Consider the following 26,423-nt stretch of genomic DNA (forward strand, 5'->3'; position numbering starts at 1 on the left):
GCCTCCATGCACTCTAGCCTCTCTCCAAACAGAGGAAGGGAAGGATCCTAGATGGTTGGTTCTTGACTCTTGATCTTCCCATCACATCTGAGGTCTGGCATGAGACAAAGTAGTCATAGAAATAGAAGAATGCTTAGATTTAGGTCTTGATTTAAATGATCTCTTCTTATGCTGCTCTGAAAGAACGTAGCCTGCTGGTACTGTTGTTGACATCTCTGATTTGCTGGGTAATAAGTTGAAGATGACTGTGGATAGTACTGCCTCTGATAACGCAAAGCAGCAATCTCCTTCTAATAGACGCAATTAAGACCAAAGAACGAGTTTGTCAATCTTGTCTCCTTCAATTTTTTCAGCAACTCATCTGTATTTTCACTGAAAAGACCATCCCCTTCATTGTTATGTCTGTATCCATCTCCAGAGAAAAGGAACGAAGCCAAGCACGTCTCCTCAGCATCACTACAGAAGCCAATATGCTAGCAGAAGAGTCCAAGACATCAAACAAAACCCTAAAGGAGTGTTTCACCATATTTTGACCCTCCGTTGAAATTGTGTTACTCAATCTCCTTTTGTCATCTGGCAACTCCTGCACAAACAGCAGTATCTTCTCCCACAAGTGAAACTGATAGCAGGACACGACAGCTTGGTAACTTGCCACCCTAATACCAAAGGATAAAGAAGAAAACACCTTTCTCGCTTAGGAAGAATCTTCTTCCCCTCTCTGTCAATAAGGATAGGGTGAGCTTGTCCAGATCTTGCTCTGCTACTGGCAGCAGCACCACCAGCGACTTAGGTACAGGGTCCATATGAAAATCCTTCTGAGGGTAAATGATCTAGCTTGCCAGCTTTCTTGGAGACAAGTTGACAAGAAGCAGGAATAGACCACACAGATTTAGCTGGCTAAAGCAAAAATCCAAAATAGGTAGGGATATCCTATTCCTGGAAGTAGCACCAAGAATGTCAAACATCGGATGAGAAGTCTCTTCCACAGGCACTGAAGGCAGATTCAAAGTGGACATCACATGATCCACTAATTCATGAAATAGTGTAGTATTCTTAAAAGGGCAGGAGACTGAAGCAACTCCCACATGCTCATCTGGTGACAAATCAGGATCACAGTGAGTGTCCACATGTTCCTGTTCAAAAAGAGAGGCTATCAATTATCAGGCACCACTGCCTGAGATGTAGACAGATCTGGAGGAACTGGATCTGGGATTTCCACACCACTGGATCCTTAGCAGATGAAAGCTCACCTCTCCATCCATGTGGAGGATAACTGAAAAGTTCCTGCAGCAGCTCCCAATAAGCCCATGACACCAAGGACTGTCAGTCTTCCCAACAACTGGGATTCAGGAGCACCCCCACAGGAGGAGGACCAAAGGGAGGGGCAAACCAGGAAGAAACAGGCCTCTTAATTCTTCCTCTAGCCTCCTTCAGATATGGATCTGGCACTGGATCTGTGACAGAGTGCACTGGAGATACCAAAGGACCTTGAGGGAAGTAAGGAGGAAACCTTTGCGAGGAGCCTGTAGGAGTCCTAGGAGGAGGAAGTACAGACAGTTCTACTCTCCTTACAGATGAGGCGGCCAGCGAAGCCTGCCTCTTTCTCAAGGTCCTCTGCTTTTTTTGCTCAGATCTGAGGATTGATCAGAAGCCTCACAGTGAACCTCAGATATCACGTAACAGTATTCTTCAGAACTGAAAACGTAAGTGGAACCAAAGCAGGAGCCAAGGTCAGAGACGAAGAAGTAAACAGCAGCGGATCCAACACCAGACTCATGCTCCTGGCTCCCAAGGCTAACCCCAGAACCAACCTTGACCTTGACTTTTGGAGCCATAGAGGCTCTGTAAGAATAGAATGGATCCAATAAGACAGCCGGAGCCGACCACGTGGCCCTTGGTTCTGACATAGCAAAGACCTAATTGCAGGAACAGTGAGAATTGGAGCCAAAGCTGATAGGGGTTCCGACTTCCTGGAATCCTCCAACTGCTTCAATTTTCTTGAAGTCACAGGAGTCAATAGTGCCGCTCAGATCTTGGTTCCGATGACTATCCGGATCCCAAGGGTTTAGCTTCAAGAGCCTCCTTCAGGAAAAGCCCTTTCAATCTGTTCTGCCTCTGCTTGTGAGCTCTGGGTATCGAAGTTCAGCAGAGAGAATACTCAGACGGAGAGTGACCTCTCGCAAACACTTGAGGCACCTGACGTGGTCATCCACTGCTGAGAAGGCAGTAGGGCATGAAACACACCTCTTGAATCTTGGTTTCTTCTTCCTCTTCAGTTCCACCATCACCCAGAAATGAAACACTAACAATTAAGTAACTATTTCTATACTTATACTAACTACTATTAACAACAATATAACACCAATGAATACTCAAGAAGAAAGAACTCCAGACCCAAACAGTTCAGAACGGTGCACTTCCATTCAATCTTGTGGTTGAAAGGAACTGAGGTGGTAGATGATGCTGCGTCCCCTGATATAGCCTTGCTCTCAGACGGCTGAGGGAAGGGGTACAAGAGGATGCAAGAGCACTCTAAGAGACAATGCTAAGGGAAGGTTCTGCCATTAGGCATCACTAGGCAGCGTAATACCATACGTGGGAATATGCAGCCATCTTGAAAAAGAATACTTATCCAAGGACTGATTTTGCCCTCTCTCCCCCATCTCCCAGGTTCCCCACTTTCTTAGCCAGAATCTCTAGGTGCTCCAAGAGGTAGTATAAAACAGGCAAAGCCTACTAAGAGAAGGGAAGGTCCTGATTCCTAATGCCTCGGATGAAACAGCAATTACACATTTGGCAGCAACACTTCCCTTGCCATGGGGCTTGGGAAGTGACTGAGGAAGTGCACTGCCATTCCTCTTGGGAGGAGTCCCAGGTATAGGGTGACCAGATGTTCCAATTTTATAGGGACAGTCCCAATTTTTGGGTCTTTTTCTTATATGGGCTCCTATTACCACCCACCGCCATCCCAATTTTTCACATTTGCTGTCTGGTCACCCTACCCAGGTAGCCCTGTAGAGAAAATCAGCAGCACTAGTTGAAGATGATAAAGGAACAATTAAAAATAAAATCTAAGGCAAGAGCAGTCTACCAATGATCAGCGAAGGCTGTGATGGATGGAAAGCCAGGCACATGACAGAACTGGGAACATCCACTACTAGATCAGGACACTTTGGATTTAACCCCCTTCTGTCCAGGTTCCAGGTACAAACATAGGATTTTTCTGTGCTCCAGTCCCCGTCATCCAGTCTGGAAAAGAAAAGAAGTCAAGATGGAAGTTACACCTCATCCAGTCATTGTTACATAGAGACACGCAGCTAAGCAGATTCCCATTTCCATTGGCACGTGCTCTCTGGGGCTACAAAAGGCTTCGTTTAGAGGAGGCTGGGATTACAATGCATCTCTGTGGAGTGCTAGGTTTATGAGTATGTGTTGGTGCACCCCAGTATGATGGGAGTGTTTGACAACAGTTCTTTGATATAAATCATTATTACAGGACAGGACCTATTAACTATACTAATAAGGGAACAGCCTGGAATCCACATTTGGGAAAGTTACTTCACAGCCACCATTCAAATAAAGCACACCTTTCCTCCTTTTTAAGTTACCAAAAGCAACTGTTCTGCAGAGAGGATGAAAAGCCAACATTTCATTCCAACAAGGAGTTCAGGGTTTGAAAGTGCTCTAGAGAGGAAAAGTGTTGTGCTGCTGAGCAGTGACCACTGCAGCTGAAAAAGGAGAACTGATAGGGGCTGAAGTGCTATTCACCACACTGGCAATAACAGAGCAGACTAAAATGGTGGTTAGCCCTGCTGGAAGAAAATCTAATCCAAATAATATCTGGCATGCGAGTACACTGCTGAGAGCATTTCTGTGTATGGGCATCAGATGTATTCTATATGGGCTTGGAGACCACGTGATGGCTAACAAGACATTTTATAATGAAGGCAAGTATGCACATCCAACCATCCCATACATATACACACACTGCAGACACATACAAACATACACCTCCTCTTTACATTTTTCAACAGGATCTGTCTAAGAACAAAACACTGAGAAAATATAGACTAGTTTTTGGGATTGGAGATAATGGACAGAGAGGAAAGGGAAAGGATATCTGACCTAAATTAGAACTGCCCTTGGGTTCTGATTTTTCAGAATATCAATTAAATATCTTTTTCAACATAAATAAGTTGCTTATACACATGGTTAGTTATTACAAAGCAAGTGAACATTCTCCAATGCTTCTGAATGCAGGCCAGTCTGAAATGTCTCACAGACCACTCTCAGTTGTGCTCTGGATCAACTCAGGTGCTCACCTGCCATAAGAACATGCAACAACTGATCCAGTGGCATTCCAGGAGATGCTGGTCACCTGCAATTTCTGATCCTGAGCCTCTGGGTACGATAAGTTATGCAAACAGGACACCTGGAAAAGATGAAATCCAAATACTGAGCCAACAACCTATGGAGATACAGAGAATTAGGATCTCTATTCAGAGACTGAAGAAAGAATCACGTTATCTCCACAGACCAATATCCCGGTCAGGATCCACACTCCCACTCTCTTTATAGCAGCAGAGTCTTGGGAGACAAACTGTGGTTTGTAGATACAGGTAAGACAGAAGTTTGCCTCCTGTTGAGAGCATCACACGCAAAACTCTGCATGCTCCCACCAAACCAAATGTCTCTCCATAATGTCATCTCACAGTGGGTCCACTCTACTATCTTCAGAGCAATTACAGAAAAGACTAAGGAGCCCATGCCCTGAAGGCTTGGGGCAGTCCCACTCCACAATTCTGGGGATTTAAGACCTACACTGTGCTTTCAAACCATAATCTGATAAGAGGTAGCAAAAAATATACCCAGCATGCACCAACAGCTACCAGCTGCCCACACTCCTGGACACGGCACACTGGATAACCATCACGTGACCAGGTAGAGCTGCCAAACCACAGGCACTGCAATGACTTCCAGATGCTGCCAGACAATTATTAATACACTATTTCCTGAAGAACATGGCAGGAAGATCTGAATGAGCGGAGATTTTAAACTGCACTGGTTGCAGAGAGGAGGAAACTAACCTACTCCAGTTGTAAACTTCCTTTTGATAAAGCCAGTATTACACACTGTTGCTACTCACAAGGACAGGTTACCTATCTAGACTGGGGTGAAGGCAAACGGAGAAAGAATACTTATTTTCTTATGAACAGAGTCAAGCAATGACAGTCTCAGCACCAGGTAACAGAGCCAACTATTCCACAGCTGTTGCTATGGGCACTGTCTAGTATGGTCATATTGCTCTGAATTCTATCAACCTACCGTTTCATTCTGATCTACCCAGTTCACCTCAAAGCCATCGAAGGCATGACTTATCCAGTTTTTATTCAGCTCTTTGATAACAACATCCTCCACTCCCTGAAGGAACGAGAGCAGGCCAGCATAATCCACAGGAGCTTCCTTCTGGAGATCCAAGTCTTGGATAGACTCCTCACTTTGATCAGTCTGCATGCCAGCATCTCGGCTGGAATGGGATTGTACTGCAACCTCCACGGTTGAGATCTCCTCAGTCTGACAGCTTTTCTGTTGGAAGAAAAATAATGTTCTACAAATGAAACAACGAAAGATGGGTGCACAGAAACCCAATTAGGACACTTCCCTTTTGTCATTCAATATACTGTATACTCAAAAGGGACCCTGCATATTGGGTTCCTGGCTAATTGGTGCCTTGTATGCACTGTGGAGTCCTGCATGCAAGAACAGTTCTCAGGCCAGTGGAGTTCATGTTTCACAAAGAGAAGAAAAGTTATCAAATCTAAGTACACCTCTAGCAGGTCACTTTATGGAGCAACCCTGGTTTTAGTCTCAGAGAAACAGAGGTCACTTGCTCCTTGACTTCCCTCAAATCAACAGGGTGATGATACAGATGCCAACCTTCTATTACAGTGAATAGGTACTCAGGAGAATAAGTAGGAAAGGACAGTACCAGAGTTATGAGAATGGAAACATAGAACCCAATTTTAACTGATGTATAAGGCACTGGGTCCATACTATGTATGTACTGTACTACTAGGGTAAGAAAATTCAGTTACTTTTAGCATATTATCAACGTGAATGGATATAGATTCCCCTCATTCTTGCTCCTCCAGTGCAGCATACCTACATAAAAACATAAAAATGGCCACACTGGGTCAGACAAATGGGCCATCTAGCCCAGTATCCTGTCTTCCAAAAGTGATGACTGCCAGATGCTTCAGAGGGAATGAACAGAACAGGGCAATTACTGTGTGATCCATCCCCTGTTGTTCAGTCCCAGCTTCTGGAAGCCAGAGGTTTAGGGACACCCAGAGCATGGGGTTGTGTCCCTGACTATCTTGGCTAATAGCCACTGATTGACCTATCCTCCATGAAATTATCTAATTCTTTTTTGAACCCAGTTCTACTTTTCGCCTTCACAACATCCCCAGCAATGAGTTCCGCAAGTTGACTGTGCACCGTGTGAAGGAGTACGTCCTTGTGTTTGTTTTAAACCTGCTGCCCGTCAATTTCTTGGGTGACCCCAGATTCTTGTGTTATGCAAAGAAGTAAATAACACTTCCCTATCCCTAGATCTAGCTGGGCCTTGAACAGAAACACCTCTTCTCCTTGCGCAGAGTATCAGATTACGTCTGTCTCCAAAGACCATTATGATTGAGGCTCTGGGTTTGTCATAGTCATGGCTTCGATAAAACTTGTGACTTTTAAGGTCTTTCAAACCAGTAAGCAAGACTCCTCCGTGGCTTTTACAAATTTGGCTCTATACATGTCCAGTGACGTGAAGTATGGGAGAGGGAGGTGCTGTTTTAAATAATTTTTAATGGAAACAAATTTTAAAAATAAATCCAAAAACAAAGGCTATTTGGTCAAAGCAATGTGTGTTCATGACTTCCTGGATTTTTTCCATATATTTATGACCACTGTGTTTTTTTTGTCATGACAAAGAAACAGCCTGAATTATTATTAATCAGACATCAGCAACGTGCTCTAGCTAGGTATTTATACTATGCCTATAACCATGATGTCTCAGCACTGTACAAGACAGCCCTTGGACCAGACTTCACAGTCTGGATCCAACATCTCCCACAGGGTTCCAGAGTCTACATTCACAGGGAGCCACAATCTTTTAGAAATGTGCTGAGCCCATCAGCCTGGTTTATTTTTCATTTTGCACCTTTATCCACATCTCAGCTAGTGGGAGTTGTGCTTAATTTTGACAGTTCTTCAATTTTCAGAAGGGTGCTAAAAAGTGCCTCAAACAGACTACTCCACCAAACAAAACATTATAAAACAAGAAGATACAGAAATATCTGTGCTGAGGGTATCTGCTACCTGCAAACACGTAAACATGCTTTCCTAGCCAAGATCTGCAGCCTGGATTTTCTGCAGCATTCCATATGCCCCTGGGGCACAGTATAAAGAACAGATAGGCCGTTCACAGCAGTTTTACATAATTTAGCTCTTGGAATTTTCAAATACAGATGTGGCTTCACTCCAGTTTCAGCAACCAGCCAGCTACCCAATGAGAAATAAAGCAGCTGATGGAACATTGCTATGGGTTCAGCAAGTCAGAGTGTTTCGAAGCCGGAATGAAGGAATAGATGGAGAAGCAGGTTATAATTAGCACTTCCACTGTGAAAATGGGAGCACTTCTGAACGTGGACTGGAAAACTAAAGTTCCTGTGGCAGCACTTAGTGCTTGTACTATGTGCTCAAAATTAGCTTGCCTTCTGCTTATGTAGGATTATGCGAGCCAAAGATCTGGACTAGCAGTGTAGATGGTTTACAGAAGAAGAAAGGAATAACAGATTCCTGACTGACTTGAAGAATACACTTTAGATGTGAATTCAGGGGTTCTAAAAGTACAACCCTATCTGGAAAGAAGTAAAAAGAGGATTCTCAGCAGGAAAGAGCTTCTACTTTGCTGACCTTTCTCACAGAGGTTTATGGAGGGAATGGTTTGATGGGATAACGTGATTTTAGTCAATTAGGCAATAACGTGCCATCGCTGGTAAAATGTGGGTCCGGCTGGAGAATCTTGCCTGTATGCTCGGGGTTCTACTGATCGCCATATTTGGGGTCGGGAAGGAATTTTCCTCCAGGGTAGATTGGCAGAGGCCCTGGAGGTTTTTTGCCTTCCTCCGCAGCATAGGGCAGGGGTCGCAAGCTGGAGGATTCTCTGCGACTTGAAGTCTTTAAATCACGATCTATCATGCGGGAGGTCAGACTAGATGACCATAATGGTCCCTTCTGACCTTAAAGTCTATGAGTCTATGAGAGGTAATTGCTACAAGGAAGACAACTTTGATATGAGAAAGTAGAGGGAAGCTTTTCCAAGTGAAAAATGAGGATAGCAGGCTTTTGAGAAGATTTTTGGGGTAATGGCTTTTGGACCTGACCAGAGAGAGAGGTCCAGTCATCGCTATCTCTGCGGTCGAAGTTGCAGTCTCACAGCTGTATTGTGCAATTTCTCCCTGTGTTTGCCCAACAGATCTTTGAGAGAGGCAGCACCATCAACTGGGATCACCATTTTTATGTTTTTATTTGTTTTTGCAAACCTTGAGACTGAGATGTTCACCTCAGGTACTGAGGCAAGTTTGAGGTGTGTGTTTTTCTGTACTTTATCCATCTTCAGGCAGGCTCTGTTGGTGGGAATTCCTTATATTCTGGGCAGAACCACTGAAGCAAAAAACTATTCCAGCAGCTCCAGGGCAGAGAAGACCAGAATCCCTCAGACTTTATTTAACTTATCCTGGGGAATTTTTATTTATTTTAATTTGAAAGATTTGTTTCCTCATCAGAAATATCCAGAATAAATTAGACCACCTCAGTGAAGTTGTCCAGGTCTACAATGTCAAAACGCCTCCCCTCATCTGAGTCTGACTCCCGAGTCCTCAGAGGATGACAAAGACAAGAGAAAAGATTTCACCTTCCACTGAAGATGGAGAGTTAAGTTTCCAAATTTCTTACATCTATGCTTTTCTGATTTCTTCGACTTTGTGGAGTGCTTTTCTTGGCTTTTCATTTACCAAAAGAGAATGAGGCTGGGGAAAAAGAAAAGAAGGGGCAGTGCAGTGGGAGCTGAAAAAGGAGAAGGATAGCTCCAGGAAAGACGACGACGACCCAGGAGATTTTCTTGACATGTGAGGACTTCAAGCCTAGTGAGCACTCCAAAAGAAAAGCTGAGGCCTGATGACCCATCAAAGAAGGCCAGTGGAGTCCCAAAAGGGGCTGTATAGTGCCGAGCGATGACTGAAGTTATGGCCAGAGAGGATTTAGGATGGGGAGAGGGCACAAATACAAGGAGGATATATAGTTAGTACCACTTAGGCACATGGAGTAGATTGTAAATCAGGGGTCGGCAACCTTTCAGAAGTGGTGTGCCGAGTCTTCATTTATTCACTCTAGTTTAAGATTTTGCGTGCCAGTAATACATTTTAACCTTTTTAGAAGGTCTCTTTCTATAAGTCTATAATATATAACTAAACTATTGTTATATGTAAAGTAAATAAGGTTTTTAAAATGTTTAAGAAGATTCATTTAAAATTAAATTAAAATGCAGAGCCCCCCGTAATGGTGGCCAGGACCGGGGCAGTGTGAGTGCCACTGAAAATCAGCTCGTGTGCCACCTTTGGCACGCGTGCCATAGGTTGTCCACCCCTGTTGTAAATATTCTGACAGTGCCAGTGACAATGGTGATAGCAATGGCAGAAACTTCCCTGCACCCTTAGTTTATTTTCTTACTCTAACAATTCAGATAAACTTTTATCTGAAGATCTGACAGGCAGTAGAGCTGGCAAGTCACAATTTTCTTAGCAGAAAGGGATTTCTTGGAAGACTAACAACTGTCATGTTTTGCCATTCAGCATTTGGGAATGGGCACAAGGGACACAGTACATTTTCTCTCCAGGATAAAACACTATGTTTCCACCATATTTCAGAGAAGGAAGCTGGTAGCACTGTGAGATCTTTTGCCAGCCTAACAGACCTAGATGGCAAAGGTGAACCAAATAAAAGGTACCAATGCCTCAGGATGAGGTAAACAATGTGTCAACGTGCTGTGTGCCTCACTCTATGGCATCCAGACCTTTGGGGACTTACCTCACTCTAGGGCTGCCACAGACATGTCCCTAGGATCTCCTGCACTTCCTGCAGAAGGATGGTTTTATTTGGGAGAAAACCCCTCCGGTTCCTCGCGAGCTGCAGCATTTGCTTCATGCACTGGTAGCTGCTTAATGCCAGAGAGTGGGGTGAGCGGCCCCTTCGGCTTTCCCCAGAGCAAGTGACTCATGGACAGAGTCAACATGCACAGGGGCAGCAGATTTGTATAATTTTTGGTGGTGCCCAGAACAGGTCCAAGTCCCGCCCCCACACACACACACTTGTCTTGTAAGCCAATATACAGTAACTCCTCACTTAAAGTCATCCCAGTTAACGTTGTTTTGTTGTTACGTTGCTGATCAATTAAAGCAGTGGCTCTCAAACTTTTTTTTCCGCGGACCACTTGAAAATTGCTGCGGGTCTCGGCAGACCACTTAATGATCTTTCCAAACGTTGTTTGTACCATTAGCTAACTACTGTAAAGCGCTTTGGATAAAAGTGCTATATAAAAAAAAATCTTAATAATAATTAAGTTTTTCTGTTCTACACATAAAAGCACACAACTCATATTTTAATGTCAGTAGTCTTAACCTTTCTAATGCGATGGATGTGCCCTTTCTCCCCCACTGTGGGAGCCCCCAAGCTGGGGCTCGGAAGGAGGGGGGGGTCTCTCCCTCTCTCCCCCACCACAGCAGCCCCTGAGCTTGCGCTGGAAAGGAGTGGGGTCTCTCCCCTGCCACAGCAGCCCCTGAGCTAAAGCTGGGAAGGAAGGGGGTCTCTCCCCAGCAGCCGCAGCCCTGGAGCCTCTTTCTCTGGCCGCCGTAGCCCTGCACATCCCAAATTCCCCCCACCCTCTCTTCTCACACCACTACCCCCTCCCATCTACCCCCTATTTCCCCAAAGGCCAGCTCACCTTACATGTGCATCTTCTCCAGGGTCCAGGAACCTAATTAGCGAAACCACGCCTGCGTAGCTCCACTAATTAGGTGGGTGGCCCTTCTTTCTCTCATGTGCGGCCACCCAGGAGTGCACCTTAGAGGGAACTATCCGTGGACCACCTGAATGGAGCTCGCGGAACACTGGTGGTCCGTGGACCACAGTTGGAGAAACTCTGAATTAGAGAACATGCTCATTTAAAGTTGCACTATGCTCCCTTATAGTGTTGTTTGGCAACCACCTGCTTTGTCCACTGCTTGCAGAAAGTTTTTTGCCCATTGGAGTGCTAGTAGTGAGGGCTTGGAACCAGGGTGGGCTGACAGCCCCCCATCACCTCCCCTAAGGTCCCTGTGCTGCTGCTGCCCAGCAGATTATCAATTGCTGGGCAGTTCAGTTGTCCCTCCCCCCACTGCCATGTGCTGCTCCTGCCCTCTGCCTTGGAGCTGCTCCCATGAACCTCCTGCTTGCTGGGGGGGGGAGGGAAGAGGAAGAGGGGTGCTGTTGTCAGGGTGGTCCCCCCCCCGTTCCTGCCGCCTATCTCCACAGAGCAGGGGGGGACATGACAGGGCTCAGAATGGAGGAAGCTTGCTGTCAGCAGCTGCTGTCTCAAAGTCTCTCTCTCACACACAGGGTGTGTCTCTCTGTCATGCTGTCTCTGGGTCCCTGTCCTCCCTCATTTGTGCTGCCTTATAGAGCCTGAGGCTGCATTAACAACGTGTTAACCCTTGAGGGCTCAGCCGAGTGCTAGTTCATCATTTAGCAGTAATATCCCACCCTCTGATTCTACCAGATCAACCAACCTTCACAATCATCATTGCTGTGTACAGTATTAAATTGTTTGTTTAAAACTTATACTGTGTATATATATAAAATATAGTCTTTTGTCTGGCAGCTCTCCCCTCCCCCGAATGCTCCCAGGGCCCCTCTCAGGTACAGGAAGCGCTCTGACCTCCCCTGCGGTGGGTGCCAATGCGGGGGGGGGGTTGCCATCCCCTGTGCACTTCCTCCCCTGCTGCTGCCCCTCACTGTAGCCTCACTGGGGGTGGGGCTGCCCCTTGTCCAGCGTGGGGCAGGAGCGGTGAAGGCGGGCGGGGAGGGGGGGCTGTGCTGGTGGGGGGTCCCACCGGAAAACGAAAGGGTCTGAGGGGGCAGGACAGGCTCAGCCTGCCCTGGCAGTAGTGGATGGGGGGCACTAGGGTACCGCGGCGGCAGTTCATGCAGGGAGGCAGCAGGGAGCTGCAGGGGAGAGACAGGAACGCTCTGCTCCGGGACCCGGGAAGGCGAGCGGACGCCAGGTGCAGGAGAAAGGGCCGAGGTACCCACCAACCCACGGCCACGGCCACTGGCTCCTGCCCCCACAACCAGCACAGCCGCTCACCGCCTCGCAGCGGGTCCCCTGGTCTCTTCGCCACAGCGACTCCACATCGGCCCCGCGCGCCACGCCGTCCCCGAACATCCCGGCGGCGGGGGAAAGGCAAGCGGTAGCGCTGCGTCTCTCTAGAAGCACAGAAGCCTGGAGTCCCGATCCCGAGCGGCCCCCGCCGACCTCTCTAGAGCCGCCATCTTCCTAAGCCAGCCGCGTAGGTTCCCATGGAGACCAGAAAGGCACTGCGGAATGACGTCAGTTAACAGCGACAATTCCGCCGTCCTACTCTGTGACTGGCATGACCGCCATCTTGGTTAAGGGCACGGAACTTACAGAATACCCACCGCTTCAGACGGCCCCCTTGGTTAAGGGCATGGAATCTCGGCCTGGGGGAAGGGCCTAGCCCGACCCGCCATCTTGGTTAAGGGCACAGGGTCTCTTTAGGGCGTGTTGCGTGAGCCTGCCGTTGTTCCCTCACCTTATCCGTTTAGGGGGCATTTACCTGGGCTTAGACCCCGGGACTCCAATGTGGGGAGGGAGCGTTCCGACTGTTCACAAGAAGCGAACAGGCCGAGGGGGTCGGTGCCAGGAATAAAGATGGCCGCGGTGGGAGAGGCGAGAACGCTGAAAAGAGGCAAAAAAAAAAAAAAAAGGCTCAGCAGCCTGCCTCTGGCAAAGCCATCCTGTGCCTCATCAAATCCTGTAGGGAAAAGGGGGCCCTTCAGTCCCAGAATGGAGGCAGCCCCAAATCCAACCCAAGAAAGGAGGGGTCTGCAAGGGGAAGCTCCAGAATCTGTCCTATGAGGCCCTCGCCCTTCTCTTCAGGAGCAGGACTGAAGACATGCTAGAGCAGAGGTTCTCAAACTGGGGGTCGGGACCCCTCAGGGGGTCGCAGGGTTATTACATGGGGGGGTCACGAGCGGTCAGCCTCCACCCCAAACCCCACTTTGCCTCCAGCATTTATAATGGTGCTAAATATATAAAAATGTGGTTTTAATTTATAAGGGGGGGGTCACACTCAGAGGCTTGCTATGTGAAAGGGGTCGCCAGTACAAAAGTTTGAGAACCACTGTGCTAGGGGTCTGCAACTCTGCATTGTGAGAAGGAAGCCTGCTCCCCTGCCCCCAGCCTCTCGCCGCCGGAGGGGGGACTGCATTGTGAAGGATGTTTCAGGGGAAACCTGATATTCAGCAAATAAGGCACATAAGCCTTTGACTTTTATACTCTCTAATAGCCATCCCTTAGGGTTCCTCCTTGGCCACAAGCAATAACAGTATTTCATCAAATTCAGCAGAACAGATACCTTAATGGAATTTGGAGATAGGCCCACAGTTCCAGTTTGGAGTCCCCCATTCCCCTCCCCCTCTTTAGAATGAATTATTAATACTCATTAGAAAGATTTCTAACTACACTGCTTTGATGAATGTACACAATGTAAACTGTAGCAAAGAAGTAGGGGGGGAATAAAATCTGTATGTGGCAAAGGCACACACCCAATTTTGGCTTAATTTTAATCTTTTTTAATTAATCTAATTCTGATGATGAAGTATTTGTACTGTGTTTAAAGTGCTATTTAAATTCCACTCTTAGCGTTTTGGAATCCCACTCTGTTTGAATTGCCAGAGTTGGGCAGTCCATGTCCTATGGAGAGGTCTATACCAGAAAGTTGTACCACTCTAAATAAACCAGTAGAGTTAAAGCCTATGGGGATGTCTACACTGCCCAGGTACAGCACTGCTGCGGCCGCGCTGTGACATGGGCAGTGTAGACACACTTTATCACCGGGGGAGAGCTCTCCCGACGATTAAAAAAAAACCACCCCGAATGAGGGGTGGTAGCTGTATCGCCAGCAGCCATCTATACTGGCGCTTTTCAGCGCTAAAACTTTTGTCACTCAAGGGTGTACTTTTTCACACCCCTGAACGACTAAAGTTTTATGACTGAAAGTGGCAGTGTAGACACAGCCTTACAACACCCTAGTGTAGATGCAGTTTCATCAGTATAAAGGTTACACTGCTTAGCCCTGGTCTACACTACAGGGTTAGGTCAAATTTAGCCGCATTAGGTCCATTTTATAATGAATGTGTCTACAAAAGCAAACCCATTCCGTCGACCTAAAGGGCTCTTAAAATCGACTTCTGTACTCTTCCCTGGCGAGGGGAGTAGCGCTAAAATCGACCTTGCTGGGTCGAATTTGGGGTAGTGCGGATACAAACCGACAGTATTGGCCTCCGGGAGCTATCCCAGAGTGCTCCATTGTGACCGCTCTGGACAGCATTTTGAACTCCGATGCACTAGCCAGGTACACAGGAAAAGCCCCGGGAACTTTTGAATTTCATTTCCCGTTTGGTCAGTGTGGCGAACTCAGCAGCACAGGTGACCATGCAGTCCCCCCAGAATCATAGAGCGTAGAATGTTTCTACGCTCCCCCTATCATCTCCGTCCCTGAGATTATTGCAGATTAGAAGGCGGGGGGAAAAAACGCACTCGCGATGACATGTTTTCCGAGCTCATGCAGTCCTCCTGCACTGATAGGGCACAGCTTAATGCACGGAGGCATTCAGTGGCAGAGGCCAGGAAAGAATTAAGTGAGCGCAAAGAGCAGAAGCAGGACGCGATGCTGAGGCTAATGGGGGAGCAAACAGACATGATGAAGCGTCTGTTAGAGCTGCAGGAAAGCCAACAAGAGCACAGACCCCCGCTGCATCCACTGTATAACTGCCTACCCTCCTCCCCATGTTCCATAGCCTCCTCACCCAGATGCCCAAGAACGCAGGGGGGAAGGCTCCAGGCACCCAGCCACTGCACTCCAGAGGATGGCCCAAGCAACAGAAGGCTGTCATTCAAACAGTTTGATTTTTAGTGTGGCTACAATAAGCAATGTGGCCTCGTCCTTCCCTCCTCCCCCCCCCACCCGGGCTACAGCCGTTTTGAGGGCGAAAGCTATAATCGCACAAAACTCTGCTATCATCAGTGTGACTGCCAATCCCTCATGGAGATTCGCTCACATCCCACTAGAGCCTTATTAGCCTCCACGGCTTCCCTGTGCAATGTACCTATCATGGACGTTTGTAGAGTTGCTGCCTGGGCCTCAGCCCATACCTTTAGACAGCACTATGCCTTAGAGCAACAGGCAACATCTGATTCCTCCTTGGGATGCTCTCTACTATCAGAGGTCACGACTTCAACTCCGAAGCCCCTCCTTCCATTGGAGGGCACTGCTCTGAAGTCATCTAAAGTGGAGCATCCACAGGGACAGCACTCGAAGAAGAAGAGAAGGTTACTCACCTTGTGCAGTAACTGAGGTTCTTCGAGATGTGTCCTCCTGTGGGTGCTCCACTACCCTCCCTCCTCCCCTCTACTTCGGTGTTTCCTTATTAGTCTCTGCAGTAGAGAAGGAACTGAGTGGGGGTTGGTCGCACAGCGTTGGTTAACTGCCTGCAGCAGCGCAAAGCAGGGACCACGCATGTGCGACCCAACCAGCACTGCTACTAAAAGTCTCCGACTATGAGCGCAGGGGAGCACAAACACCTAAAGTGGAGCACCCACAGGGATAGCACTCGAAGAAGAACTATTCCCATATGCGAAGGGGAATAACCTATACTGGTGTAACTGTGTCCACACTAGGGCTTGTAAAAGTATAACTATATCAGTACAACTTTCAAGTACAGACCAGTTCTTTTTAACATGGTGAACACATGGGATAAATTTAGTCCTGGCATAAACAAATCTAAATCAATCCATGTACTTCTTCAATTGAGTTGTTGCCACTTATTCCAGGGATGAATATGCCCCATACATAAAAATCAAGATACAGGAACAAATTCAGCCAGGTCTATACTACAGATTTCTGTTAATATAGTTATGTCGGTCAATGGTGTGAAGAGGTGTGATCCCAACCCTGACTGACATACCTTTGCTGGTTGTAGCCCCTCATGTTGACACAAACTGGCAAAACTGCACTTTTACGGTTATCGCTTGTTTCACTTGGTTTAACTATACCAATATAGCTACATCCACACTAGGAATGCTTTGCCAATATAATATACTGGTATTCCTCCTATTCCAGTAAAGCAGCAGTACAGCTGCACCTCTGCAGCAATGTACATACAGACATGCCCCAATGCAGACGTAGCTTCCGAATGGACATAACTCCACTAAAGTCAAGAGATTTGCACCCAGTTATGCCATAGCTCAATTTGTTCTACTCTGGCAATTTAACAAGGAACGATCGTCAGATAATAATGATACTTTATAGTAATATTTCACCCTTCTCTAGCATCTTTCACTTGAGAAATATTAGCGAAGTAAGCCTTCCAACATGGATATGAGGTAGAAATAAATATTATTATACTTATTTTACAGATACAGAGAATGAGGTAGTGAGAGATTAAGTAACTCACCCAAAGTCAAAAGAAATCGGGGGCAGAACTGAACAGAAGTCTCCCAATTCCCAGCCCTGTGCCTTCTACCATCCATCTCCTCTGCTCCTCCTGGTTTATTTAGGCCTTCATGAAACAGTAATTAGTAGATCTTTACAAAACAACAACATCTAGCTCTTACATAGTGCTTTTCCTCAATAGATCTTTACAAAGGATGTAAATGCTACACACATATAAGCAGTGTAATCCAAACCCCATTTGAGCATGACACCTCACCACCTAATACAGTATTGGGAACAAAAGGACCACTCCTAGTTCACTAAGCCATTAATGAGGTCTACAGACATTTTTTTAAACCTTGTATTTGCTTATTGATGTAAATCTAATATGCTGTATAAACTCAGATAAAGTTATTATATTATGTTTGATATCTGCATGGATACTATGGTGATGAGTGCAATATAAGAACCTATATAGAAAAGAATATCTGCAACAATTGTATAAGTATCTTCACAGAGAGAAAATAACAGGTACTAAATGGCTCTTTAATCTAGTTGAGAAAGGCATAACAGGAACCAATGGCCAAGAAGCTGAAGCCAGACAAACGCGAATGAGGTGCACTTTTAAAAAACACAGTGAGGCTGATTAACCACTGGAACAAACTACCAAGGAAAGTTGTGGATACTTCATCTCTTGGAGTCTTCAAATCAAGATGTCTTTCTGGCAAACTCTATGAACCCACATGTGTACGTTTACTTACTCTGTGCCCCAGATGCTGCACCTCATGAGGCTACAATAATACTTTGTCCTTAAAATGATACTTTGCCTCTGCAGATCGTCTCTAACTTTATTAGAGAAGTGAATACGATTCCCATTTTACAAGTAAGGAGACAGAGGGACAGAGAGGTTAACTGACTTGCCCAAGATCACAAAGAAAGTCCCACTATTCTGTGGTAACATATACTGTTTTACCAGTGCAAGGGTCTGTACATGGATTGTAATGGGCTGGTATCATGAAAGTATCCTTCACCCTCATTTTCTCACGAGTTTAATGCTTCTAAAACCTGACAAAATCCAGACTGCAGAACTTCGCTTTAGATTTTCAGCAGACCAGTTTTAAGTATGATCTTAGCAATACTTTACTCCCCTTGTTCCCCTTTCCGCTCTTTCTGTTGGCACTTGATGTTTTAAACATTCATTTGTGAAGCAATTATAAAAGACTTGCAGCACAAGAGGAATAATGGGAGCAATGCACTGTTTTTCTCACAGCAGGACACCAGTCCCTTGTCTGGAGAAAATACTTAGTGTTCCGCCTCATAGTGAATTCATTCAGGACCCAGACTGCTGTCTCATAAAACAGCGCTCTGCTCTTATTATTGCTGAAAGCCTAGCATAGCACTTGCTGGGAAATGCTTATTCCTCGGGACATCAGCAGACTCTACTGCTTGAAGATGTTTAAGGGCATTAAAAATCTTTGTTTCCCAATGATTGAGATAAAAATAAATTTCCGTATTCAAACTCAGCCACTCCACTAAAATATGCAAAGTGGGTGTTGTTTACAGGATTCTTTGACCAAAATGCAGTAAATATTAAGTACAGAAAGTAGAGTGCTTCTGAATCTCACAGTTTACTGTATGCTAGACAACTTTGCAGGACAACTTTAATGGACATTTGAACCTGATTGGAAACAAGTATTTCAGAAAAGTTCTCAGCAGTATTTAAGCCAAACATTTATAATTTAAAACAGAGAGCCTGCTGCATTACCTTTAATCAGCATGATTTCCACATATAAAATATTAGTTATTAATAATTATAGAGTATCAAAAATATGCAATGCTTTACAACCATAGATTAAGACAGTGGTTTTCAAACTTTTTTTCTAGCAACCCAATTGAAGAAAATTGTTGATGCCGGCAACTCAACGGAGCTGGGGATGAGGGGTTTGGGATGTGGGAGGGGCTCAGGGATGGGGCAGAGGGTAGGGGTGCAGGGGTGAGGGCTGCGGGGTGGGGCCAGGAATGAGGGGTTCAGGGTGTGGGAGGGGGCTCAGTTGGGGGGGCTCAGGGCTGAAGCAGGGGGTCGGGGTGTGGGGGGTCAGGACTCTGGGCTGGGGATGCAGGCTCTGGGGTGGAGTCAGGGATGAGGGGTTTGGGTTGCAGGAAGGGGCTCCAGGTTTGGGGGGGCTCAGGGCTGGGGGAGGGGATTGGGGTGCAGGCTTACCTTGGGTGGCTCCCAGTCAGCGGCGCAGTGGGGGTGCTAAGGCAGGCTTCCTGCCTGTCGTGGCACCGCGGACGGACCATGCTGCGCCCCAGGAGCAGCAGGTCTGGCTCCTAGGCAGAGGCGCGCAAGCAGCTCCACGTGGATCTCGCCCGCAGGCACCGGCCAATGGGAGTGCGAAGCTGGTGCTCAGGGTGGGGGCAGTATGCGGAGCCCTGTGGCCCCCCCGCCTAGGAGCCAGACCGGCTGCTGGCCGCTCCCGGGGTGCAGCACAGTGTCAGAACAGGTAGGAACTAGCCAGGCAGCACCACCTTAGACAGGCAGCACCACCAAAGGAACTTTTAACGGCCCGATCAGCAGTGCTGACCAGAGCCGCTGCGACCCAGTGCCTTACAGTCCGTGACCCAGTACTGGGTCGCGACATGCAGTTTGAAAACCAATGGATTGAGACACCTTCCCTGCCAAAATAATAATCACTAGCATTTACTGCACTTCACATGTTCAAAGTACTATAAAAACATTAATTAATTGACAGAAGACACAAATGGCAACATATATAGGACACAAATGGCAACATCAGAAACATACAGAATTTTCTGTTTTGAGATGTTAATACTGAACTGAAAATGGGGTGGAATTAAGGGTATTTTAAAAAGAGAGATTTTCATCTGGCCTCATATTAACATATTGCTAATAGGTGACAACAAAAGTGGCTCTTTTTACAACTTGACCTATGTTTCCTCTGCTTTGTGCTTCACAAGACAGGACACTAGAAAGTTCAATTTATATATAAAAATAAATGGAGCAGATCAGCAACAGGAAACAGACAAGAGCAGGAAAAGACTGAGGAGGGAAACAAAACATGGAATGAAGGGGCACTGGGAGACATAACAGAAAGAGGAAGGGAACATAAGGGAGCGGAGGTGGGGGATACAGCATATTTCTGCTCTTTAGGTAAGGGACCATCTCTTTGTACAGTACTTAGCACTTAGGGGCCCTGAGCTCTAGGCACTATTGCAATTCAATTAGCAATTCTGGATAGGAGGGGAAAGTATGAAAGAGACAGCACAGATATCAATGGGGAAAGAGCAAAAACAGGGCTCTTTTTTGTTGCTAACCTTTGAGGTTTTATTACATAATTTTCCATATGATGTATTATAAATGTAACGGAATGCTAAATTTATTATAGTGTTCAGCCAGTAGGTGGCGCTGTGCATAAAATACCTTATTTAAGCAAACCTCAGCCATACCCGGCAGAGCACTTATTAAAGAATCTTATAATAAACACATCTGGTCTCGTGTGCATAAGCAAGCTCTGTGGCCAGTCCATATCTGATACAGAAGAAAATGAGATGGTTTCAGGAATAAATTAAGAGCAGAAACAGAAGAACAACAACAGCAACAGTTGCAAACAGAAGGAACAACAACAAAGGTTGCAGGATCTCATCAACATGCACTCTTCAATGCAAAAGACAACTTCAGCTTTGACAAACCTTCAGAATATACAGCCTGGAAACAATTTTTTGCAAGATTTAGTATTGCTACCAAGTTCTACAAGAAAACTGATGCTATACAGGTATCTTCTTTAGCTTATGATCTGGGGAAGCAAGCAGAGCATAAGTTTAAATCTTTTGACTTTACTGAAGAGCCACAAAGATGACTATGAAAGAGTTCTGGCTACATTTGCTGCATACTTTATACTCAGAGAAATATGGTTTATGGAAGAGCATGTTTTAACCAGAGAATTCAAGAACCAGGGGAAAATGTTGGAAGTTTTATAAGTGTACAGCACACGTTGGCTGATAATGTGATTTTGGGCAAGCAAAACATGAAAATATCAGAGACAGGCTAGTTATTGGGTTAAGAGATAAAAACCTTTCATGCAGTGTACGCACAACTCTACCAAACACACCCTGGAAGAGACTAGCTGCAGATTTATGCAAATTCAGTGGACATCATACCTGGTTGTCATGGACTATTTGTCAAGTATACAGAAATAATGTATTTGAAAGACACAACATGTTGCAGTGTTATTGAAAAACTGAAGTGCACTTTTGCTCACTTTCATATTCCAGAACAACCAGTGACAGGCAACAGGCCACAATTCACTGCAGCAGAATTTACGTCATTCCAAATTAAATATGATTTGTTCAGATTACTAGCAGCCTACATTATCCACAAGCAAATGGAGAGGCTGAGAGAGCGCTGCTGACAGCCAAGAAAATCCTACAGCGGGAAGATTCATTCCTTGCTCTTCCGTGTTTACAGATAAACATTAATAGCTGCTACTGGATATACTCCAGCACAACTCCTAATGGAAAGACAACTCAGAACTGTTTTTCCAACTTTGGAAAATAAAGCATCTCCAAAGTGGCCAGACATGAAGGGAGTAGCCAGAATTGATAAGAATTCTGGGAAAGCTAGAACTAGAATTCTAGAAGAGTGTGACGGTCCACTTTTACAACACATGTCACTCAGCTAGAAAACTGCCAGCTCTAGAACCTGGTTACCATGTTCATGTCAAAGTGGATGGAGAAAAAGGATGGACAACTACAATTGATGTAAAGAAAGAGAATTCAGCATCCAGAGCATATGTGATTGAGACCGACAGCCACAGTGGAGAGTTCAACAGAAATCAACAACATCTACAGTTTGTTCCTCAGAAAGACCAATCAACAGAGCAAATGTAACCCACACACTTTCTGGGTGTGGTGCTCTGTCCCATCTAGTGGCGAGACCACTTAGAGATTAATGAATCTGATACAGCCTTAGCTAACAGCCATGTGGCTTTTAGCTCATGTAATAGAGGCTCATGCATTTAGCTCCAGAGGTCCCAAGTTCGATCCCATCCATCAATGACCAGGGTCTGTCGGTGTTACACAAACTCTACAAATGGCAGATGCAGAACAAAACAATAACGACTCAAGGATTTCAAACTAACCACAGCCAATTTGCAACTAATGGACGGCCAGATAACCAAGTTATTATGTGTTCAGGCTATATAATTAGAAAACCAGTATGATTCAGACACACGTAACAGATTGAACCGTACATAACTTCAAAGATAGTGTGATAGGGTATATTTTGTAAATGGAAGGAACGCAGAACTTAAAGGGGGCAATGGAATGGAATGCTAAACTGTATTATATTGTTCAGGTTATTATAAGTTATTTAAAAGAACCTAAGCCATACCTGGCAGAGCATTAAAGGATCTTATGATGAACACATCTGGTGTGTATAAACAACTCTGTAGCCAGTCCTTATCTGGTACAGAAGAACATGACAATAAATAGCATCAATTACCAATTAAGTCACAGATCAATCAAGTTTAGTAGGGTTTGGGGGTTTAATCCTTTTAAATATTTTGGGCATTAATGACCTCTTCCTTTTTGCAGGTATTGCTAAACTCACATCCAAGCACCTACGTTGCAAAGGCGACCCTTAATAAAAGGGAGGAAAAAAGGGAGACAAAAAATTATAGCCAAATGTAAAAAGAATGGGAATGACCACAGGGGAAGTATGGTGTAGTGCTCACAACAATAGGGTACCAGAAATCAGGGCCCCTAGATTCCACTCCAAGCTCTGTCACTAACTCATCCTGTAACTGGGAAAGTTGCTTATCCACTCTGTGCCTCACTTCACCAGCTTATCTAATGGACACAATAGTACCTCACAGATCTGTTGGGGAGGGGGCGTGAATTAACATTTGTAAAATAATTAGAAATCCTCACAAGGAAAGTGCTATAGCAAAATATTATTTATTATTATAAAAGCAGTCACCGCCGCAGAAGTATAATTTTTAAAAGGGCATCTAGAAACACATAGCCAAATTCTGCTCAGTTCTACTTTTGGAGTAATTCCACTCAGGCTATGTCTACATTGCAAGCACTATGGCTGTATAGCTGCAACTATTCCATTGCAGCGCTGTAGTCTAGACACTTATAACAACAACAGAAGGGATTTTCCCAGCACAGTAGTAAATCAACCCCCTCAAGAGGTGGTAGCTAGGTTGATAGAAGAATTCTTCCGTTGACCTAGTAGCGTCCATATTGGGCTGAGGACATCTTAACTAAGCCTTTTGACCTAAGTTTTGGTGTAGACCAGGCCTAAGGTTTACACTGCATTTACACTGACGAGAATAAAAGAAGGATTTGGCCAGTAGTTTCTGCCTGCTCTTAAGCAAACATTTGCTGATTTTTTGTTTATTTAAAATGTGCAATTTTAAATACTCAACATAGTATCTGAGCATAGATTCAGGCCTCATCTACACTTTAAAGTTTTATTGGCATATGTCAGTTAGGAGTGTGAAGAAAAAATACAACACCCCACACTCCAGACCAACATAGCTACCCTGGGAAAAGCCCTAGTATAGATGCAGTGTTACTGGCAAAAAAAAATCATTTTGCAAATAGACCTTATTTCATTTGGGAGACTAGTATAAACTATATCAGCAAAAGAACACTTTCTAGTATAAGCTGCATATCCACTAGGAGGGTTTGCAGGTATAGCTTCACCAGAAAAGCCTTTCTAGCATAGACAAGGCCTCAAAGTAGCTTCTGAAACTGTAAATAAGAATATCCTGCCTTTATTAGCCTCTTATCATCACACACAAACAACTCTACACAACTACTTAGCATCTTAGGCCTGGTCTACACTAGGCTTTTATGTCGACTTTAGCGCCGTTATTTCGAATTAACCCTGCACCCGTCCACACCAGGAAGCCATTTAGTTCGACATAAAGCTCTCTTTAAATCGATTTCTGTAATCCTCCCCAACGAGAGGAGTAGCGCTAAATTCGACATGGCCATATCGAATTAGGCTAGGTGTGGATGGAAATCGACGGTAATAGCTCCGGGAGCTATCCCACAGTGCACCTCTCTGTTGACGCTCTGGACAGCAGTCCGAGCTCGGATGCTCTGACCAGCCACACCCCCGGGAAAATTTGAATTCATTTTCCTGTCTGGGCAGTTTGAATCTCAGTTCCTGGTTCGACATCGAGGGGAGCTCAGCAGCAGTGGCAACGATGCAGAGCTCTCCAGCAGAGATGGCCGTGCAATGTAATAGAAAGAGGGCCCCAGCATGGACTGATCGGGAAGTCTTGGATCTCATCGCAGTGTGGGGCGATGAGTCCGTGCTTTCAGAGCTGCGCTCCAAAAGAAGGAATGCTAAGATCTACGAGAAGATCTCCAAAGCCATGGCAGAGAGAGGCTACAGCCGGGATGCAACGCAGTGCCGCGTGAAAATCAAGGAGCTGAGACAAGGCTACCAAAAAACCAAAGAGGCTAACGGACGCTCCGGATCCCAGCCCCACACATCCCGTTTCTACGAGGCACTGCATTCCATCCTGGGAGCGGCCGCCACCACTACCCCACCCCTGACCGTGGACTCCGAGGATGGGATATTGTCCGCGGCCGGTTCCTCGTCGGACATGTTAGCGGACGGGGAAGATGAAGAAGGAGATGAGGAGGACGAGGCAGTCGACAGCGCTAGCACCGCTGATTTCCCCGACAGCCAGGAGCTCTTCATCACCCTTACCGAGATCCCGTACCAACCGTCCCCATCCCTTACCCCGGACACAGAATCAGGGGAAGGATCAAGTAGTAAGTGCTCTAAACATGTAAACATTTATTTAAAACAGAACGGTAATATTTATACTATCAACAATGTATGTTTATAAAACTGCTGTAAACTAGTAAAAAAGAATCAGGTGCAAAACAGGAATATTTACAAAGGTAACAAATGGGTTTTCATGATTTCTCTGTCTTAGGCTCTTCTCAATTTAGTCCCAAGTATTTTAAAAAATTTTCACAATGTCCATTACTACATGATTCCCAGGCCCAAGACGCTCCACTCCATAGTCCCAGTGCACCTAGGCGAAAATCCGGTCAATGTGGCCGGGGATAGACGAGAAATCCTCGTAGGAGAACTCCTCGTAGGTCTCGTGGAGGTAGATCTCAAGCCTGTTGATCAGGTTCCGGGGTAGGGCGATCTTACTGGGCCCTCCGTGGTAGCAGACATGTCCCCTCCACGCTACAATCAGGTACACGGGGATCATGGCCCGACATAGCATGGCGGCATACGGCCCCGGTTTCTGCATGCTTTCCCGCAGCATGCGTTCTCTCTGGGTGTCCGGGATCCTCAGGAGGGTGATGTCGCTCATGACGCCCTGCTTTGAATTAGGGAGGGGAATGTTAGTATTGGGACTGCTTTACAGCCACGCGGTGGAGGGAGAGGGGCAGCATACAGGGATCTTTCCCTGGGACAGCCGCGAGGGGGTGGGACAGGGGCAGAGTTGATGCTGTCCTGATTGCTGGCAGCAGAGACTGGCATTGCTTTCAATGTGAAAGGAGGCCAGTGCTACTGCTGGAGTTTTAAGCAGCCACAAGTCTCCGGCTTACCATGATTGCCCGCTCCAGAAGTTCTGGTCTCCAGCCACAGTTCTCTGAACAATCCAAGACCTCCGCAAGTCCACAGGCACTGAAGGCGACGGCCGAAAATTCGACCTTGTCCTGAGTGCGCATGTGAGAGGTGCAGTGCATGGTCTTGTTCACAGAGAAAGACTAGGTTCTTTGTATACAATTTCATTTATCTGTCTCAGGAATTCACTCCCTTTTTACAATTCACACAGACACATCTGCGACTGTCTCCCAACCCAGCCTGTCAGCACACTCCCAGAGGCTAGCGCAGATTAGGCGGAGGAAGAAGAAGACGCGTGAAGACATGTTCTCAGAACTAATGGGCTGCTCCCGAGCCCAGGCAGCCCAGCAGACACAGTGGAGGGAGAACTTGTCACAAATGCACCGAGCAGTCATGGAACGGGAGGAGAGGTGGCGTCAGGAGGACCAGCAGGCTACTGAAAAGCTGCTTGGACTAATGAGGGAGCAAACGGACACGCTCCGGCGCCTTGTGGATGTTCTGCAAGACCGGAGGCAGGAGGACAGAGCCCCGCTGCAGTCTATCTGTAACCGCCCTCACCCGCCACCAAGTCCCACACCACCCTCACCCAAAGTCCAAAGAAGGAGGGGCGGCAAGGGCCGTTAAAACTTTCAGTCAACCCCTGCAGACTGCTCTAGCACTAGAAGGCTGACATTCCCCAAAATTTCATAAGTCCTTTCCTACCCACCTCACACAAGTCCCCGTCCAAGTTTCACCCCCCACGTTTCATGTCTGGTTCGCAATAAAATGTTTGTTTCTGTCCATTACTGTTTCAGTCAGGTTCTTTTGAGGGAGAGTCTGTCTGGAGGGGGGGAAGGGTCTTGGTAATTGGACAGGACAGTGACCTTTAGCAGGGTACAGAGGCGGTGTCAGGTCCAGCATCAGGACACATACACAGTGCAGTCACTGGTTACCCTGGTCAGTCTGGGAGGTGTTTTTCATGTTCT

The 26,423-nt window shown here is 46.1% G+C and overlaps 1 protein-coding gene across 2 annotated transcripts in view; it reads right to left on the bottom strand.

Annotated features, from left to right (window-relative positions):
- The window catches only part of WDR34 (WD repeat domain 34), a 45,566-nt gene that overhangs the window by 6,412 nt on the left and 12,731 nt on the right, over window positions 1-26,423 (bottom strand). Inside the window, exons 1-5 of one of the 2 annotated variants that reach the window (XM_024192975.1) lie at window positions 16,846-16,893; window positions 12,455-12,684; window positions 5,326-5,586; window positions 4,323-4,432; window positions 3,092-3,249 (exon numbers count right to left, since the gene is read on the bottom strand). In XM_024192975.1, the coding sequence (XP_024048743.1) occupies window positions 3,092-3,249; window positions 4,323-4,432; window positions 5,326-5,586; window positions 12,455-12,532 (607 nt within the window). In that variant the 5' untranslated portion in view covers window positions 12,533-12,684; window positions 16,846-16,893. Of the gene's footprint in view, window positions 1-3,091; window positions 3,250-4,322; window positions 4,433-5,325; window positions 5,587-12,454; window positions 12,685-16,845; window positions 16,894-26,423 lie in introns of those variants that run through there. The other variant, XM_024192977.1, reaches the window with a different exon arrangement.

This window comes from Terrapene carolina, unplaced genomic scaffold (assembly GCF_002925995.2).
Source record: "Terrapene carolina triunguis isolate 2854851 unplaced genomic scaffold, T_m_triunguis-2.0 Scaffold238, whole genome shotgun sequence".
Taxonomy (NCBI): domain Eukaryota; kingdom Metazoa; phylum Chordata; order Testudines; family Emydidae; genus Terrapene; species Terrapene triunguis.